The sequence below is a fragment of the Mycena indigotica genome (genome assembly GCF_014461135.1).
Source record: "Mycena indigotica strain 171206Taipei chromosome Unknown Mind.scaff0007, whole genome shotgun sequence".
In the NCBI taxonomy this organism is placed as follows: domain Eukaryota; kingdom Fungi; phylum Basidiomycota; class Agaricomycetes; order Agaricales; family Mycenaceae; genus Mycena; species Mycena indigotica.
Window position 1 is genome coordinate 4,842,771 of NW_023503006.1, and position 19,292 is coordinate 4,862,062.

General features: G+C 51.1%; 2 protein-coding genes across 2 annotated transcripts; both read right to left on the reverse strand.

The window, feature by feature from the left end:
• Positions 1-9,607: 9,607 nt before the first annotated feature.
• MIND_00902200 (C2H2-type domain-containing protein) lies at positions 9,608-11,978 on the reverse strand (the record flags this gene model as incomplete). Its single annotated transcript, XM_037365664.1, has 8 exons — positions 9,608-10,230; positions 10,279-10,813; positions 10,861-10,957; positions 11,004-11,179; positions 11,227-11,365; positions 11,412-11,640; positions 11,694-11,898; positions 11,949-11,978. The coding sequence occupies 8 exons, from the start codon at positions 11,976-11,978 to the stop codon at positions 9,608-9,610; spliced, it is 2,034 nt and encodes a 677-aa protein (XP_037218906.1).
• A 1,081-nt stretch (positions 11,979-13,059) lies between these two features.
• Positions 13,060-14,045, reverse strand: MIND_00902300 (C2H2-type domain-containing protein; the record flags this gene model as incomplete). The annotated part of the gene is made up of 2 exons (XM_037365665.1): positions 13,060-13,616; positions 13,667-14,045. The coding sequence occupies 2 exons, from the start codon at positions 14,043-14,045 to the stop codon at positions 13,060-13,062; spliced, it is 936 nt and encodes a 311-aa protein (XP_037218907.1).
• Positions 14,046-19,292: the final 5,247 nt, after the last annotated feature.

A 19,292-nucleotide genomic window follows, 5' to 3' on the forward strand; every position in this document is an offset into this window, starting at 1 on the left:
CGGACCAACGGCGGACGACTGGCTTTTTGGTCACGCTTAGTCAGAGTCTTCCAGTTAGACTCTGACAAATCACGAAGACCATATGACTTGAAGCTGAGGCGCGTGCTTCAATGGCTACGCGGCATATTGCAGAGCTGATGGTAGCAGAGTTTTTTTGAGGCTTTCGTGGCCGCGAACGCACGGTTGCTTGATGGCCTGCCCGCCGCTGGTCACGGGTAGGATCGGGGAAGACCGGAGGAGCTGTTTGGTGGGACTTGGGGCGGCAGGGGAGGAAGCTTTGGACTGTGTGACGGTGCGTTCTTGGTCTTCATCGTTGCATGGGTTGTACTTAGCTCCTTCTTGCAGGCTTTTCATTGCTCCCCGTTGATGTAGAAACTCCCGCACTGCCGCTCGATCCTCACCAGCGCCGGTCTGCGTTTAAGTTGTGTCGTCGATATCGCATGCCGAAATCATGTGTGCCGTCCCAACATGAATTTGCCCAGTTTTGCGCTGCGCGTTGACAACTCGCCCACCCGCTTATTAGACGCTCGCTATGGCATCGTTTGCCGCGACGACCGGCCAAATCTCCCTCCAGCACGACTTGTCCCACTTGTGCGCCGATGGAGCTGACCGTCGAGTTGTTTCGTTTCAGGCTGCAACTGCGCCAATTGCCGATTAAGCTGGTCACGCCCTGCGTTAAGCACGAAACTGGTGAGTGTGGGGTTCAAACTTCAAAAGGAGTCCACTAACCTGCTTATTCGACGCTATAGCGTCGTTTCGCGACCAGCAACACAAGTCGGCCCCAGCACGACTTGTCCCGGTTTTGCGTCGATCGACCCGGCCTGCGAGAGAATAGGTTGAGGTGAGTTTGGGGCTCAAAATAATGGGCTTACCGGTATATTGGCCTGTCCAATGCCTGCCCAGTTCGCCATTCGCGGCAGGGCTAAGATGCTTGTCACGCGCGCGCGGATTGCTGCAGGCCGCAACAGGGCCATATTGGCTGCGCCGAGCAATGATGTCGTTTGCTGCAGTTATTGGCGGGTTGTCCCCAAGCCTGTGTGCCCGTAGTTAGTAGTCATCCTTGGTAGTAGATGGCGGAGCTTGCCGGTCCGATTGTGAGCGCACATGAAAATGAGATTCTGGTTGCTAACGGTGACTTACCAGCCGCGTCGGGGTCCTGTTCGCAAAGGCAGAGTTTTTTGGCAGCCATCCAAAAGGGTAGGAGTATCTTTCGGATGGCCGCAGGGTTATATGCCAGTGGCTGGATGGAGTCGGGAGTGAAAGTGTGTGTGAACGCGGCGACGGCCGGCGTCCGGCCGGGCGCTTTTGAAGGCTGCGCCTGACACTTTTTCTTCGCGCTCAGTGGAATGGGGGCGGGATTGGCTGGGGCGTCGTGTCGGGAGGTGAGTGAGCTTGTGTGTAAAGTTGTAACGTCCCCATTTACGATAAAGTACTGCTAATGCCATTGCTGATCAGTTACACAGTACATATGGCTCAAACAACGCGAGCAGCAGCACTTGCATTTTGCACAGAAAGAAACGCCTCCCTCGCACTTGCACCCCCTCCCCCCCTGAATTAGCCGCCGGACAAACTGCCAGTCCTCCATTGCCCCGCACAACAAGAACAAAGTGTGCTCTTGTAGCGACGACCGGAATTTGGAGGTTGTCCACAGTGCATTTTCCGTTAACGAAGGGGGATTGAAAGTGGTGGTTTCTAGCCCACCAAAGTGATCGACTAGCCATGAATCCTGGCGAGACAGGGTCATGCTTAGTCAGAGTCTTTCCAGTCAGACTCTGACAAATCATTCTTCGGGTCACACCATCATTCGGGTCACACAGTCACTTTCTATACACCCACGACCTTGACACAAGCCGGACAACAACAAGCTAGGGAGAGAGGATGAGGATGCAGATGCGGCGATGTCCAACAGGATCTGCATGTTCGTATAACCGACTTCAATGTCTGTCCCGGGCCATAGTGGTTCTCTGACTCTGGCTGGTAAGCACCAGACCACCATTTCATCCCGCAAATTGGCCTGCTGACAGTCTTTGCAGTGGCATCATTCCACGGCGCACCACTTGTTGCCTCTGGAGAGGTTCGGTGGCACTTGCTGGGCTGGTTGGGGCTGGCATGGGACTGTCATGGTCAGATATACCCAGATTATCTGATTTTGATAAGGAAACTCACCAGTAGTTAGTGCTGCAAACATCTTTTTCTGCATTCAGCAGCACTTGCCAGGCTGGTTTAGGCAAAATTGGCAGCTACAACTCTCAGGTTTGTTCAGATTTTTTTGAGTTTGGTGAAGAAACTTACCACTTGTCAGTTACCCCCAACCTGACGAGCCTGCTCACATCTGGTGCTGTCGGTGGCAAGGTACATATGCTATCCTGGCTTGCTTTTATTGTTCTGACCCTTACTTGAGGTGTACATTTGGAGCTTCAACTCACCCGCAAAGCCGCCACCTTGATGAAATGAACACAGCCACATCTGCTGGCTGTCACGTGTACTGCTGCTCATCATGTGCACCACTGCTGTGCATGCCTTTGGCAGCAGGATGGGCTCAGCTTGGTACAAGCAAGTCAGGATAAACTGTGAGTAAGATGATTGATATAGCCAATGCTTATTTAATGCTCTAGTGTCTCTGTGGCTCCCTTGCTGGTTGTAGAGGGTGTTCCCCAGCATGACCGACAGTCTGGTTGTATATGGACTGGCCTCAGCACGACCGCTCATGCTGGTTGTAGAGGGCTCTTCCACAGCACGACCGACAGTCTGGTTATATAGGGTGACGCCTCAGCACGACCGCTCCCTTGCTGGTTGTAGAGGGCTTCGCCTCAGCATGACCGACAGTCTGGTTGTATATGGACTAGCCTCAGCACGACTGCTCTTGCTGGTTGTAGAGGGCTTTTCCACAGCACGACCGACAGTCTGGTTATATAGGGTGACGCCTCAGCACGACCGCTCCCTTGCTGGTTGTAGAGGGCTTCGCCTCAGCATGACCGACAGTCTGGTTGTATATGGACTAGCCTCAGCACGACTGCTCTTGCTGGTTGTAGAGGGCTTTTCCACAGCACGACCGACAGTCTGGTTATATAGGGTGACGCCTCAGCACGACCGCTCCCTTGCTGGTTGTAGAGGGCTTCGCCTCAGCATGACCGACAGTCTGGTTGTATATGGACTAGCCTCAGCACGACCGCTCTTGCTGGTTGTAGAGGGCTTTTCCACAGCACGACCGACAGTCTGGTTATATCGGGCGATGCCTCAGCACGACCACAATTGCCTAAGTACTCGGCTATGTGTTGCAGATGGCCTGGTCTATTCAAACTTCTCTAGCAAGTTTCTCAGCATCATAAATTTCCTTGTCTGATTCACTTTTCAGCCCTTCATAGCTCTACCAACAATCAAGAGCTTTTTCCTTTAATGCATAATTGGTTGTCATAGATAACAACTTTACACTGACATTAAGTTTGGCTGACTCACAAGATAGACATGGTAGTTTCGGGGAAGCCACGGCCAGTACTTCCTGCCAGCACTCTCCATCTTTCGCCCATCTCGCTCCGGAGGTATTGCTGTGCATTTGATTAGCAATGGATTTCACGACGACTGACAACAAGGTCCATTTTGCCAGAAAAATGTCTGGCAAACCACAAAGTGTGTTCTTGCTAGTGAGTATTTGCTCTCGGTCACCCCCTAATCACTGCGCTGATGACTGTAAACTAGCGAGGTGATTCTGGTCAATGGCCATACTTGTTCCTCCGGACTGGCAATATTCTCCTAGAGAACCAGCTATGGACAAGGGTCTGTCCCGATCTCCACCACTGGCCTTGTCATCATCAATATGCGCTCACCATCGTTGTCGTTTTTGGGAGGGCAAAAAAGATGAGCGCCATTGGGATTTTGCAAGGACTTGTCGGCAGGTGAGTTGTCACTGCGGGTTACATGTCTTCCAGCCCGGCCTCTCCGCGGATCGGAGACGCGACGCGTTTTTGGAAAGGCATTTGCCGTGATCTTGCTGATTTCTCGCGTCGACCAGTTCTGCCATGCTCAGCCAGCAACACGTTTGGAGACTTGGAGTCAGAAGCCTCTTTTGCGCCGATTAATGGTGAGTGTTTAAGTTGCTGTTGCTGTCTCCGTTCTGACTTGTCCAGTTGCCGCCGAGTTGCTATGGGGGAGAAGGAACAGCTGACGGGGATCAACCAGGGCCGGCGATGCATTGGAGTCGGGATGGTGAGTTGTCTTCTACTGCCGTTGCTGTTTCTACCTTGCTGAGTCTGCGCGGAGTTCTGTTGTTGTCGCTGAAGAAGCCTGCTATCTTCATCGTCACCATCCACCTGCTCCTGCCCCATCAGTCACTGGCATAATTGAAATCGGCACCATCCCAGTAATTGCCAGTGTTGGAAGCAATGGGCGGATGAAGGCCACAAGTTGTGGACAACAACGAGCTCGTTGAGCATGCATTATCATTTCAAGAGTCTCGCACTGGAGACTATCTTTGGTGAGCTCCAACTTGAACTCGAAATCTTCACACATCCCACTTACCTCGTTAGACCCAGCTTTGCGCTTGTCGTCGTCCGTGCTGTTGGTGTAAGCAAGCTGAGGCTTCAGCGCCGTCCGAGCCGGACCTCTCGCTGGCGGGAATTTGCAACGCGTTCTCGAAGATGCTGCACCTCCGTGATTTCGTATATCTGAGCCTCCATCTAGTACAGTATGTCGACTTGTGGGGTTAGATGGGTATGAAATGTCGGAGGACTCGGAGCAGACACGTATCTCTGAGTGAAAGGTGTGCTGTTGTCTTGAGTCCTTCCTATACCAGCTAATGGTCCTCTTCAGATCCAGTCGCATAACTGTCTTTGCCCCCCTACGACCCGCTCGAATCCCGTCATCAGCCTTCGTCAATGCATGTACCCGGACGGACGTGAGCGGGTTGGCAGAAAAGGCCACTGTCCGTCATTGTCCCTCCGGCTTTGTCACTTTTCCAGCTAAGGCGGATCCTTAGGTTGAAGCAGGTCTGAAACCTGCGAGGAACCGCTTGTTCAAGCCGCAAATCGCATTGGCACCGAGCCCGGGCCGTGTCACCGAATCCACCCGGGCCGCCCGCTGCGAGAATCTGGGCCCACAGTCAACGACGTGACTTTGGCGAGGGTGGCGAGGGCACCACCAGCTCGAACGAGGGAAGATCGTCCCATCGGGCCGCCTTGCCTTCTCGTGCCAGCGGTCGACGACGAGTGCCGTTAGTGAAGCTTCAAGTTGGCCAACCGCCTCAGGCTCCGCCAACCCGCCTCCACCAACCCAGCCCTAGGCTCCCTTCATGCACCTGCCAGGTCGTGGCAAAGGCTTTCGCTAGTCGTAGCAAAGCTAGCGTCCTCGTCTGTGTTCGGACCGGCCGGCCGGAGCCCCCGTGGGAAATGCCACGCTGGCAGCTGCTGTTCTTCTCCACCAATGCGCTTGGCCCCTTCTTGCCAACTACCCGCCAAACGGCAGTTTTGACGACCGCCCTCGCTGCCCAACTCGCGCGCGAGATTGACTTGACTAGCGAGAACTGGTGGGCGGGACAGCAATAGATTAGCCGAGTTCGAGTGCTTGCCCGCCTCAAATCGCCAAGACCGCTTCTCTAAAGCGTCTATACTACTTCCGTTCGCGCACCAGAAACCGCCCGCGGACTACTATGTCAATGATTAGAAGTCGAAATCTCAGCGCGCGTAGAGATGGATGGTTCCACGATGCCTGGGCGCGACTGGCTTTATGTTGCGCGGACACGACCCGCAAGTTAGACATTCGAGATGATATGCTACCTGTGGTTCGCACCCACCAGTAGCAAACCCACACCTTCCCCTCATCTTTCATTGCCAACCTCGCCAACGAACTCGACCCCTTCCCCTTCTCCTCGCCAAACGGCTGTCCTGACGACCATGGGCCGAGTTCCTCGTTTTTCATACGAAGACTCGAAATACAACACAGTTATGAACGACCTATGGAGTGCCGTTGGACGTCTGCACACTTATACGCGAGTTTGGTTTTGGAGACTAGAAACAGGCCAGTGAGGGCGACACTGCCGGGCCGGGTGGCGCTGCGCCGTGCCAACGCCTGCAGAATCTCGCGGCACGGCCACAGCCACAGCCACCGAAATGACGAACACGGTGGGGTTTGCTCGGGCCGGGCGCATGGTTAGGGCTGCGGGCTGCGACGCGCGCGCATCATAATGTTGTTGGGCGCCAGCGCTGGCGGAGACAGCGGGGTCCGGGTCAAGGTGCGTAAAATTTGGCTGAGGTAACACGCAAACTCACGCTTTGATGCAGCGCCAAACGACCCCCGGAATTGTGGGATGGCAGTGGCCGGGAGCCCGACCTGCAGCGGAACCCACGCGTGTACCCATCTTTTCGGGGCAGGAAGCGGGAATCGGGGGAGTAGAAGTCAATGGAGGATTTGCTGTACTGGCCAGGGCCGCCAGGTAAGGTCGTTTCCGTCTGCTTCAACTAATCCACTTGCTTGAGTAGGTTCTCGCAGTCATTTTATGTTCAGCGGACGTGAATCAGGGAAGTGCTGGGCTAGCCAAACAACTCGTAAGTTCTTTTCCCGTGAGTTTCAACCAGCTGACTCACCTGAATCTTGAGGTTGGGGGGGTGGCTCACAAACGGGCGCTGCCGAATGAAGCGTGTTTGTAGCAGTGCCGTTTGAAGCGCGTTTGTAGGTACTTGTGTAATCAATTGGGGATGGGCTATAAGCATCCGTGGAGAACTTGAGGCAATAGAGAATTTGGGTTTGTGCTCTGCTTCTTGCAAGTCTGCTGGGGCTGGGTGGGCATTTATAGAGGCAAAATTTGTTGAGCATTTGTGCATACCTGGGATGTTAAACATGGTTGCTGAAATAGTAGCTAATTATAGAATCCCAATCAGAATCCCAATCAATGATAGTCCCAGAATTTGGTCACAATATTCCAGCCTGGAACATGTGATATATTCCAGGCTGGAATACGGAATGAAAACATGAGGCATATTGAGAATATTCCACGGATCTGCCCAACATTTTCCGGGCTGTCATATATGTGGCAGATGGTGAGAAAATTAAGAATATTCCACGGATATTCCTGTCATATTCCAGCCTAGAAAATGGAATGAATACACCCTGTAATATTCATAATATTCTCAACATATTCCAGGGTGGAATATGCTCCATTGCCCGCAGTGATACCAATGACCATCAGACATTAGTACCATGCACAATCCTACGGGTCCCAGGCTGCAGTGTGGGCGGCTTCCGCGCGGCCCGGGCCCGGGCCGGGATCCGCCAGCAGGGGGGTAAAACAGGAGGCGCCTTGGGAATACAATGCAATACAAAGCCGTGGTTTCGTGCGCAGCAGCTGCGCGCGGCCCCGCGCCGAGCCGACGGGCCAAAAGTGTATGCAAATACCGAATACCCATGGGCTGTGGGCTGTGGCCTGGCGGGCGTCAAACCCGCGCCTGGGCGGGGCGAGGGACCGCGCTTCTAGTGTGCGATATTGTGTCTGTTTACTACCTCTCTCTCTGATGTTGTCCTACAATACAAAATACGGTCCTGACATCTCCTGCGGCCTACCCCTGATCATGGCCTGCCAGGCTGCCACTGCCCGCCGCTGCGTCAAAAGACTACTATTTCACCCTGGGTATTCCACTCATCCACGGCTGGGCGGGCGTCGAACCGGCGCCCAGGGGCGGCTGCGACTCGCTTTCTGATGCGTGGGGTGCAATTAGTCTGTGTTGCAATTAATTAGTGTCAAGTACATCTTCATATATCCCGGCATGCCTCTGTGCATCCGGCTGCCCGGCACCGTGACCAGACGCCCCAGGGCAACGGACAAAAAACGGGTGCTGTGGGGAGACTCCAGAATGTCCCATCAGCGCACCGGGCGTCGAACCCGCAACGCGCCGTGTGTTCAGTGGATAAGACAGGAGGCGCCCGGGCCTTGGGAATACAATACAATGCAAAGCCGTGGTTTCTTGCGCGCACCTGTTTATCCCAAAACCCACTGATAACAGCCAGTCTTTTCATCTTTGCCTAAGTGGTGAATAATTGGTGGAGATGAGGGTGAATATCTCCAAAGTCCAAGGCCATTTTTTCACTAAGTCCAACATGTAGAGGTGAATAATTTGATACAGGCCATCAAGACCAAGTTTGCCAGTCATACTCTGTGACAAGTGTGACATGTTGTCCCAAAAAGGAAGTTGTTACCAATAGACATGTAAGTGGGTTTTGTTGCCTATGTCCTGTTCTACAATATCATATAGCTATTTCCGTAAAAGGAAATTTGTTGTTTGTAAGGACAATTATCAAAGCATGTCACAAATTGTCACAAAATCAAAGTTGTATATCATGACTATCTATAGTGGCAGCTCAATAGTAGTATTGGCACTGCCCAATTACTGGCTTATATATAACTGATGGGCTTCTATCTTGCTTGTGACTTGAGTTAAATGCACAAATCAAGCACTAGCAAGAAGGGTCTTCATAGTATTATCAATTAATATGGATGTTTTGATTATTATTATGTGATATGATTTCTTTATTAACCATTCAGTCATAAACAAGAGAATATCTAGTACTTTAAAATTGTAAGGTGGCTGATTTGTAAGCTTAGTTACTATAACTTATTGCTCCATTATATACCCTCCCATCTCCTAGTGAATATGGCACTGACAATGCCATACATTCACTCATCAGTGGCATTTGATCTCCATCATGGTTGAAAGATCAGCACAGATCCCCAGCCTGCCTGGGTGGATAAAGCTGGAAGAAAGTTCATTTGAAAGGTATACCATCCAACTATACTTAAGCATCATCAACTATATTTTTTTGCTACTATTAGGTTTATATATTTACTGCCAAGCATGCCTGAATCCTAAGTTGAGTAGTATTTTGCTGATATACTGGGACTGCATGCATAGAATTTTATGATCTAACTTGATATGATACCATGGGATGGTCCAGCACACTACACCCATTCATAACCACAGAGCAAGTGTTAGGGTCAGTTAATTCCTGGAGACCTTGGGTGCCATATAAGCTAGGATGCAGATGGGCTGTGAGGGTAGGGGTACCATTTTACAGGAGGTGCATGAGACCCCTACCAGGAGATATGGTCAGATCTATGATATTCACAGAGACTAGCCCATAGTGAACTCATCATTTTTGGGATAGATAGCACTGATAATGGTACTGTGAGAGATCCAGAATAGCTATGAGGTTAATTCAAGTGCTGGACAGGTTTATTTGAAGGTCTATAGTATCCTATGTTCAAGTCTTGTATCATACTTGAAATTAATTTCTGACCAGTTGTAATAGCGAAGACACTCTTTTCTGCTCTATGGCTACCTACCCTCTCTTCAGCTACCTTCTGTAACACATGTCAGAACCACAACTAATTATAGTACAGGGTACTAGTAGATATCCAAATACCACCATACATGCATCTCATCAGGAAAACTAAATTTCTCTGGGCCACCTGGGATCCCTGGGAGATCTGGCCAACCTAGTACCAGACTGGCCAGAGAACTGTCTGGAGCCAGTGCTTCCAGACAGTTTCCAGCAAACTGCTTATTGACCCAGTGCTTCTAGGCTGTCTCCAGCGCAGCCTCCAGACAATGTATACATTTAAGAATCAAAATGCAATTTCATTAGCATGTGCATCTATGTATTTGTTGACATGAAATGCCAGAAAAGCATCAAGGGAGTGGGTATAACGAAGGTCATGGGGAATGTTACACTCTCCAAAAACAGGAATAAGATGCGCAGCTCGAAGAATGGTGTCCAAGTGCTCAATAGTTAGAAGACGGGAGCCATGTCTCACCTCTGGTTCAACAATCCACATCCCTGTCTGTGGGTCAGGCTGTCGGCCCACCTTTTTGAACCACTGCACCACTGCACATGGATGATAGACACCATGGCGAGTAAAAGAGAACAACAGTCGGATACGGACAACACTCATACCAGCAAATCCAGGAGCGTCATCATCTTCGACAATGAAGGCACAGTCGCGACGTGGACCATGTTTGCGCCATGATGGTGTACATCGGATACGCTCTCGCTTCATGCCGCGAATTCCAGAAGGATCACTGGGAGAGTAGAAGCTGGCGACGGCAGAATGAAACACGGAGAGATGCTCGATCTCGTCGTCCAAGTTAAGATCTTCGTCGATGTCAAGGTAGGCACGGAGGAGGGCAGAGAACTGCAGGATGTTGACATGAACGCCAAGATCATCAGGATTTGATGGGTACGAGCGCTCTATAGTCAATTATGTAAGCAACCATCACATCACAAGTGGCAACAGACCTCGAGTGCGAGCAAGAACAACATTCCCATCAACCCGGGGCCCATCAATCACTTCTTCGTCAGCATCATCCTCCACATTGACTTTGTCAGGAAGAGCGGGAAATTGGGGGCGTAGCATGCCACGCTCCTCGAAATCGACTCGAGCGGCAGCCAGCTTGTCAAGACGTTGGTTTGTCAGCAGCATTTGTCCTAACGCCTCAAATCGACTTGAGCGACGCCATGGCTTCTTGACAGCAGTAATGTGCCGTGATTCGGTGATTGAAGAACACACTACATAGGGCGCACCAAATCGTTTGATATCCCAGCAGTAATGCCGGATAGAGTGCTGACGTGGGAGTGAAAACCCATCAGGGCGGACACCGACAGTGCGGAAAAACTCCCGACGCTGATGAAAGAGGGTGATGGTATCATCGATGATATCAAGTGTGTCCTCGTCAAAGTCTTGTCGCTGGACAAGATAGCAGAAATCGAGAAAGCTGCTCAGTGTTTGGACTATCTCGGGGGGAACAAGGTCTTGAAGAGCCGGCAAGTAGACCTGAGTGCAATAAAAATCACAAAAATATAAAACGAGCGATCAGTTACCTTCATAAGTGCTTTTGAGTCATCACCAGTCCATTGTTTGAAGCGTCGGCCATGTTTGAACCGCCGCAAGCCTGCAAATGCAGGGACTACCGCAATACTTGGAGGTGGCTCAATTATTTTACGCAGCAACAAGCAAGACATACCGGCGGTCAATTTCATCGAGGATTTGCTCTGCTTTGGCCTTTTCGTGGGTCAGATAGAGATATTCACTAACCCATTCTACCAGATGGTCTTTGAATGTGCCCTTGATCAATTGATGAAGAAGATCAGGTGATAACATTTCGTGAATATCAGCACGAGGAAACTCAGTCGTAAATGGCTATAAAGTCTAAGCACATGTGATTTCAATGGTATTAAGTCACGTACAACGACATCCGTATTGATGCCATAGTTCTCCCACAGAGTCTTTGTATCCCCGTCAAATGCTTCGATAAGCTCTTCCGTCCCCTCATATGTTCGCGCAGTTTTTATCGGCCCATCGAGGTCATGCGCAGGAGCCGTGCATCTAAATTTCTATCATTGTAATATTGAGACAAATCGAGAAGGCTTACTTAGTACACCATCCCTGCACAACACCAGCAAGAAGGACTTGCTCTGGATAGTCGGCAATGAAGGGTCCAAAATCATAGATTACTCGACGGAAATGACCATCAGGGCAGCGGCGGACAACAGGTACTGTCATTCCGGGCTTCAGTGACGAGAGAACAGCCGCCCATGATGCATGGTATAGCTGACGCTTGAAGGTACGGAATGCGGGGTCGTTATCGTACTTTCGATCACCTGTTCATCGCTGTCAGCAAGCGGAGCAGGTAAGAAAAGAGAAGAGCACACACTTTTCGGAATGGCAAGGAAAATGAAAGGGACAACACCATTTCGATGCGCCCATCGTAGTGTACTATGCTCATTTCCGAGGCCCATATACCCCGGGTGATATTTGACATTGCCTGTCGAGACTGAAACTGTTGTCTTGTCCGCACCAAAGAAGAGTGGACAAAGCATTGCCCCTGCTGTGGAATTGTCGGCATTGTATATCTGATCCTGAGCACCTATGTGAGATTGAAGGACATCTGTTAGCGACAGACACTCACCGAATGAGACCAGGCAAAGTTGGCGGACATGAAATCCGACCAGCGTCGTTTGTTCTCCGGATTAACCTCCACATATTGTAAGGGCAACCTCGCGAGGCTCGAAATCAGAGTCCTGAGCAGAGGGGGAATCCTTAGTGAAACTACTACAACAGGAAGGGACGCTACAGACTCACCTGAGCAGAGGGGGAATCCTTAGAGAACAAGCCAAGGAGCCCTCTGCTCAGGTGCACTACTATATACTAGTGACCGGAGTAATGATAGAGTGACTGCATAGCGACGAACAACGCATGGGAGAAGTCAGGTGTCGCCAATGGACCCTAGGTGAGTGTCGAGTAGCCCTCGAAGCTCCGGAGAGGCAGGTTTGGGACCATGATGCCAAGGGAAGAGCCCAGGCATCCTTAGAAGGCCCAGGAAGGGCTTCGGGGGGTCCAGACTGCCTCTGGGCGTCTCCGCTTGTGACCGTGACCGTGACAACCGGAATCGGAATCGGAATCGATTCCGGGTGTGTGACCGTGACGTGACGGCCGGAAACGGAGAGGGGGGGCATGGAGCGGAGAGGGAAGGAGTCGGTCTAGCCCAAGGGCCGGGGAGTGTTGGAAAGGACCAATAGGAATGGCGGCCAGCCATGACCACTGGAGGGTAGCGACAGGAGGGTCACTCGGAGACGTCCCCGGATGTCTCCAGAGAGGTGGAGGTGTGAGGGCGTGCAGCCTGGGGCGCTGCAGTAGGCACGAGCCTTAACGGCAGTAGGCCTCACCCAAAGGAAGACCCGATGACGGGGGCCGTGGTGGCGGAGTGGGGGGGCGGAGCCATGGTGGGGCTCAGCCATCCGAACGTAAGCCCGAACGCTGACATAGGTTGGGGACACCCAAGAGGTCCAACGGGTAGAGGTTGCAGGGAGACCTTGATGAGCGACAGCCCAGAGAGGCTATAAGGCCATAGGCTCGAGGTCTCAGAGGAAAGTGGTGCGGCCACATCCGGAGAGGTCTCCGATGGCATTAGTGATCCCTGATGGTGACTCCGGAGAGACTCCCAGAAAGGGGTGGCCATGGGAGTTGGAGGTTGGGGACCACTGGATGCGGGATGTGGTGGGAGAAGTGGAGGAGGAGCGTCAGGGTGCAGGAATACAGAGACTCGGGTGGAGACACAGAGACGCAAGTGGAGACGCGGAGACGTGAGCGGAGACGCGGCGCTTGATGGGATCAAGTGACGGCATCAGGGTTTCCCCTGACACATATGCGGAGTAATCAAAGAGTCCATCGAAGTCCGGATTGTCAAGGAGGTTTTTGACAACGACCTCCGGGTCACGATACCAAATCTCGTATGAACGCCGGGCCCATTCGGGAGCACTGGCGGCGGTGGAGACGGGATCAGTGACAAGACATTTCCATGGCGCATCTCCCAGCGTCGTTGCGTCGATGGTTTCGTAGAGATGATCGGCATTGGCAAACGGGGCCAGCTCGTCAGACTTGAGCTTGTCGAGGGCCCAAATTTCCATTAACTCGTCGATATTCGAGCCTGAAATCTGTGCTTTTCGAAAAGCAAAGTCCGCCAGCCGAAATTGGACCTCGGTTTCATAGGGATCCCACTCGTCCGGCGCCAACTCGCATTGCGGCCGCGGCTTTGCTCCCTCTGGAAGATAGACACCATCTTCATCACAAGGACGAGCTAACGATGAAAAGTCAGCGATATTTCCTCCAGTAATGCCTATAACCTACCGGTGAGAAACGGGTGATGAATGCGCCGCCAGCCTGGAGAGTTCTGAGACGCCACGTCCGATTGTGAGGCTTCTGAGGGACTCGCAGCACGGGCAAGAGGCTCCCAGTCGGGCATAGGGCTGTCCCGCGCAATATCTGTGGCTGGAGCGTCGATGGGTGGATGGAGGGAGGCGCCCACATTTGCGTTGTCATGAGTTGGATTGTCATGATAAGCATGAACGTGGCGAGTGAGGCCAAAGGCAGTTTTGAATGCCCTCCCGCAGCCCGGAAACTGGCACAGTAAGTCTGCGATCGTCTTGCGATTGCCACGATGAGGCGGCATTACCAGGAAGAAGAGGACAGGAGAGAAGCTGCGGATGGAGGCGCTGTTTAGCCGCATAGGAGCTGATCATGAAACGATCGACCGGGCAGTGCTGTGCCTGCACGTGCACGAATAACAACCTTCGACACAAGTCCCACTTCTCCTCTCGTCCACCATGGAGCCCGAAGCCAGACCTTGCCGCCCTGCGACCGACAAGCGTCCCGGCGAGATCTTGAAGAATGCAACCCAAAAGCGCCGCACAGCCGCTGAAATTGCAGAAGACCGCCGCCAAGAAGAGCACCAAAAAGCAGCAAAGATGAAGAGTGCCGAAGCCAAGTGCAAGAAACAAATCCAGAAAGCTGCTGCCGCTGAACAACGTCTACGCGACAAGCACGAAGCGACGGCCAGCTCCTCGAACCACCCCGACCTCGCTCCAGGCCACCAGCACCTACTGAAATCACAGGAGAGTCAGCAGGATGAAGAAGCGGACGATGAGGTAGACGTCACACTCACACTCACACTCACACACCTTTATTCATTGACCTAACTCCAACCCAGCTTCTGCTCACGCCACCGCGGGGCCAAAACCCGTTCCGAATGAAGGACCGAGTACCGGTAAAGCAAGCTGATGTTGTTGTCAAGGTGCGCAACAGTGTTTTGCTGAGTTATACTAACGATTATCAGACAGATTCTCATTTGAAGATGAGCACAGGCAGCGCCATAGATGGAAGCTCCGGCGAGGACAACAGCGACGCATATATCGATGCGGGGCAGGAGCTGTCTGACGGGTCCGACAGCTATGAGTCGGACAATGGTGAAAACGACAAGCGGCGTCGGCAGCAAGCCACGATGTCGAAGGCAAAGATGGCAAACACGAAGAGCGTTGTCGAAAAGGAGTCGGAGAGGAAAAAGGGCAAAGCGAAGGCCAAAGTGAAGGTCAGTCAAGTCTAACCGACAAACGACGGCTTACCAATGAGTATCAGGCCCCTCTTCGTGCGGAAATTCAAGACCTGGGGCAGCCTCAGCCCAAATCATCCACCAAACGAAGGCCTAGCGAAAAATCCGCCTTGGATGGTCCCAGGTAGCCTCCCTCCGTGCCGGCACAACCGCTGACAACGCGTAGGGCCAAAAAGGCAAAGAGCGGTGTGGCCGCAAATTGGAAGCAAGTTGCGAACGTGCCACTGGCAAACGAGCGATTGACGGGGCCGACGCTGGGTTGGCAAGAGGTCCTGGACCAGGGCCGCCGAACATCCACCACCTCCGTCTCCTCCGCTCTAGGCCATCCCAGCGGAGACGATGATATCGATGGCGATCTGGAGGGCGACACTGAGAGCTTAGAGGCAACTGTTTCGGCAACACAGGCCAGAAAGCCTCACGCAACGACTTCGCAGGTAAGAAGCAAGATGTTTCGGTGGGAAAAAATTCTGACATGTTACGAGATGGGCATCGTGCTTCGACAACCCAGCCCTGCTGCCGAGAACGAGTCTCAGAGTAAGAAAGGACCGAAGCCCCGCTACACCACCAGCCATCTACCCATCCACGACCCCATTGACAAGAGACAGTTCCGCGAGTCGGTCGCGAGCTCTATCATCGACTGGGCCGGAACCTTGCAGCAACCATTTACCACTGCCAGCCATAAAGAATTTCGCGCGACCGTCAAAGGTGCCTGGGAGGCTGTCTTCCCTGCAACTGAAGACCCTGAATCCCCATATGCGATTACTCCGGCTGTTTATGGTGTTGTAAGTGCTCAAATACACACTTCCCACTGGCAATAGCTGAATTCCTTGAACAGATGAGCGCCCATCTTGATAGCTGGCGGAGTGATATCGGGAAAGACGCTGTCCTAGTTACAGGACTGCTTCTGAAGGACCTCGAACGAGACGAGAAGGGCGACCCGCTGCCAAATCAGCCACTAATCACGAAGGAGCTTATTGCTGAACGTGCCGAACATCAGCTTGCTAACGCCAACTTCTTGTATGCCGGGGGAGCCGCACATGTAACGTGGAGTCTGCATATGATACCATGGCTGACCATACTACTAGACTGGCATCTATCGATCGAAATATATTCTCATTCCGTTCGCTCGGAAGCATCTTCGGCTGGCAATTCAGCCGCGTACTCGGGCAAACTTTGGGTTTCCCGCGGGAGCTTTAGCGCTCTGTGCTGCCGCAGTAAGTTATATTTTGCTGTGTGACTATGTACTTATTCATACTATAGGCTGAACGGGCACTAGAAATGTGGCGCACGGGAGAGCTCATCCAGAAGATCGACCTTGGCGGGGGCAAAGAGAAGAAATTGTTATTCTCTAGCATTGGATGGGCTAAACGAACTCAGAAGTACTACAACGGCCTTGGTGCCCTCCAATCGACACAGAAGCAGCAACTTATCCTCAACCTTGTGGAGCCATATACCAAGAAAAATGCAACAACTGCGAGTCTCGATGCTACCTCCGAGGGAAGTGGGTCTGATGGGGAGGCCGGACGAGGAGGTTATGACCCTCGGGAGAATTTGGACATCTCTGAGGATGAGGGGGAGGAGGGGAATGGGATTGCGCAGCAGGCAAATGGGCATTAGCTAGGCATTAGCTATTCGTTACAACTGTCTATTCAATCAACTGAACAACGAGCATGATATTTGGTATAGATTTGAGCATAATGGAGTCTCTGGATACATGTCTAGCTAGTGTCTGGAAGTGCGTCTGGCACCAGACATCTGTCTGGAAGTGTCTCTGGCACCAGAAATTTCTCTGGAAGGCTCTGGAATTAGGCATGTCCTCTGGTGCTAGAGGCTGTCTGGAGCATCTAGAGGACCTGGAAGACCTGGTGCCAGGTCTTCCAGAGAAATTTAGTTTTCCTGATGTGTACTGAGTCTATAGACCTCACCATTCATGTACACCAGTTTCGCACCTAACCTGTAGTTAAATGTCTGCCTCATGTCTCTATCCAAGTGCAGACCCTTATCAATCAGAGTATGTAGGTATGTCTATATACCTCATTGACTGAACTTAATATATTTTGATCTATAATCAACCAGCAGATTATGGCTGTATTATCAATATATTGTGTCATAGCAGTAATAGGTATAATGGAGAATAACAAGAGATTCCATCAAGAAAATATTATGGAAGGCATCAAATCTCTCAGGGGAACTCCTCTGTATGCTTACTACCTTTATCCCATTGGGGATACCTGACCTCTGAGTAAGTTATTAGGAGATTGCAACACTGGCATATATGACATATATACAGACATATAGGATATTTAAAAATATATATGTCTTGACAAGCTATTATAGAGATCCAACAGACTATAACACAACTTGTATCCTAATTATCCATGCATTACTCACCTAGATATCAAGTCATCATTGTTTTTGATTCAACTTAAGGCCAGAAAACCCATGGAAAAGTGGGATAACAGTGTAGTCTAGAGATATTAAACTATATTAATATCAGCCTATATCAGGAGAATATTAACCGCCTACCTACTAGTGAAACAATCATCCAAATCCATGATGAACTGGTGGAGATATGGCTAGATCAAAATGTTTGATAGATGATTATGGGTCAGTATAGGTGTGCTGATGATCCTGTATTGTGAAGGATATTGATCATCTCATGTAGGTATCATTGGTAGTGCTGCCATTGGGTCTCTATCCTATTTACTCATTGAGATATCATATTATAAGTTAGAGATCATGTACTGATTAACAAGTAGTGATGCACCCATTTGGCTGGCACTATAGGTTACTTAATGAAAGTTGTTCATATGGTCAAAATATACAACTTTGATTTTGTGACAATGTGTGACATACTCTGATGACTGTATCATCAAACAGTATTTATTTCCTTTCTTGGAATTTCAAAAATGCCTATTACCATATAGGACAGTGTATAACAGCATGATACAGGCAACAAAACCTACTTATATGTTTATTAGTAAAAAACTTCCTTTTCGGGACAATATATCACACTTGTCACGGAGTATGACTGGCGAACTTGGTCTTGATGGCCTGTGTCAAATTATTCACCTTTATTCACCCCTACATGTTGGACTTAGCGAAAAAATGGCCTTGGACTTTGGAGATATTCACATCTCCACCAATTATTCACCCCATCTCCACCAATTATTCACCACTTAGGCAAAGATGAAAAGACTGGCTGTTATCAGTGCCAACCTGCTGGGTTGCCACTGATAATGCACAGTGGGTTTTGGGATAAACAGGTGATATGGCACTGGGAATGCTGTGCATTTACTCATCAGTGGTATTTGATTTCCATCAATTCTCAAAGGTCAGGATGGATCTCTAGCTAGGCTGGGTTGATAGAGCTGGGACAGAGCTGATTTGGAAGGTATAATCTCCTATTATCATGTAGAATGTCCAACTATATCATCTTGTACTGTCACAACAATCTATTGACGTCTAATGATGGAATACTTTTTTTTTTTTTTTTTTGGAGCGTTTGTAGTAATGAACTTCAGTCGGCAGAAGCATTCCAAAGAACATCCGCTGGGTGCACTAGAAAATGCCAGTAAAAATGCCGGGAAGTAAGCTCAGGAGGAAATGCCTTTATGCACGTTTTAAACCAGTGTGGGACTCCTACTCAAGTGTGATTCATCCAACACCCTTTTTTAAAGGTAGAATACCCACTAAAACCCCCTTTTCATTTATCCAGTTATCCGGCAAGGAGTCTTCATCCAGCAGAAGTCCACTCCAAGTTGTCAGGGGAACCCCCCGCTTCGGCCTCCTTCGGACCCTCCGAACGCATCCGAGGCGCATCCGACGGGCGCCCCCTCGGACGCTCCGACCCACCCCGACCATCGTCCACGGCCTCCTTCGCCCGCACAATCACCGATCCGTCAAGACCCTCCCAACAATCACCTTGGGACAGAGCTTGCGACGCCGCTCAGGCCTTCTGCGCTCTACGTCGGCAGTTACAGACGACCAGTATATAGTTGGCGCCCTAGCAGGCGGACCCTTAGAGTTTCTTCTCTTTGGATCCTCCCCTGCTAGGTCGGTCCCCCCGTGTATTTCCATAGCTTTTATTCACGCTTTGGATCCTCCCCTGCTAGGCTTTCGTCGGAGTCTCCAGGGTTGCCCTTACAGTGGGTGCCGATCGCATTTCTTTCTAGGGCCATGAATGTCGGGCACAGTAGGGGAAAGGTTTCGGCAAGTGGTATGGAAGTGTGGGCCGCAGCAATGACGGCAGGGGTAGGGGCCGGGATTGTTGGAAGAACCCAGCAACTGCCGTCCCAGACACCGTAGAATGTAGGACCAGGGGAAGGGGGAGCAGGGGGTGGAGCAGGCATACCATACTCAAGACGG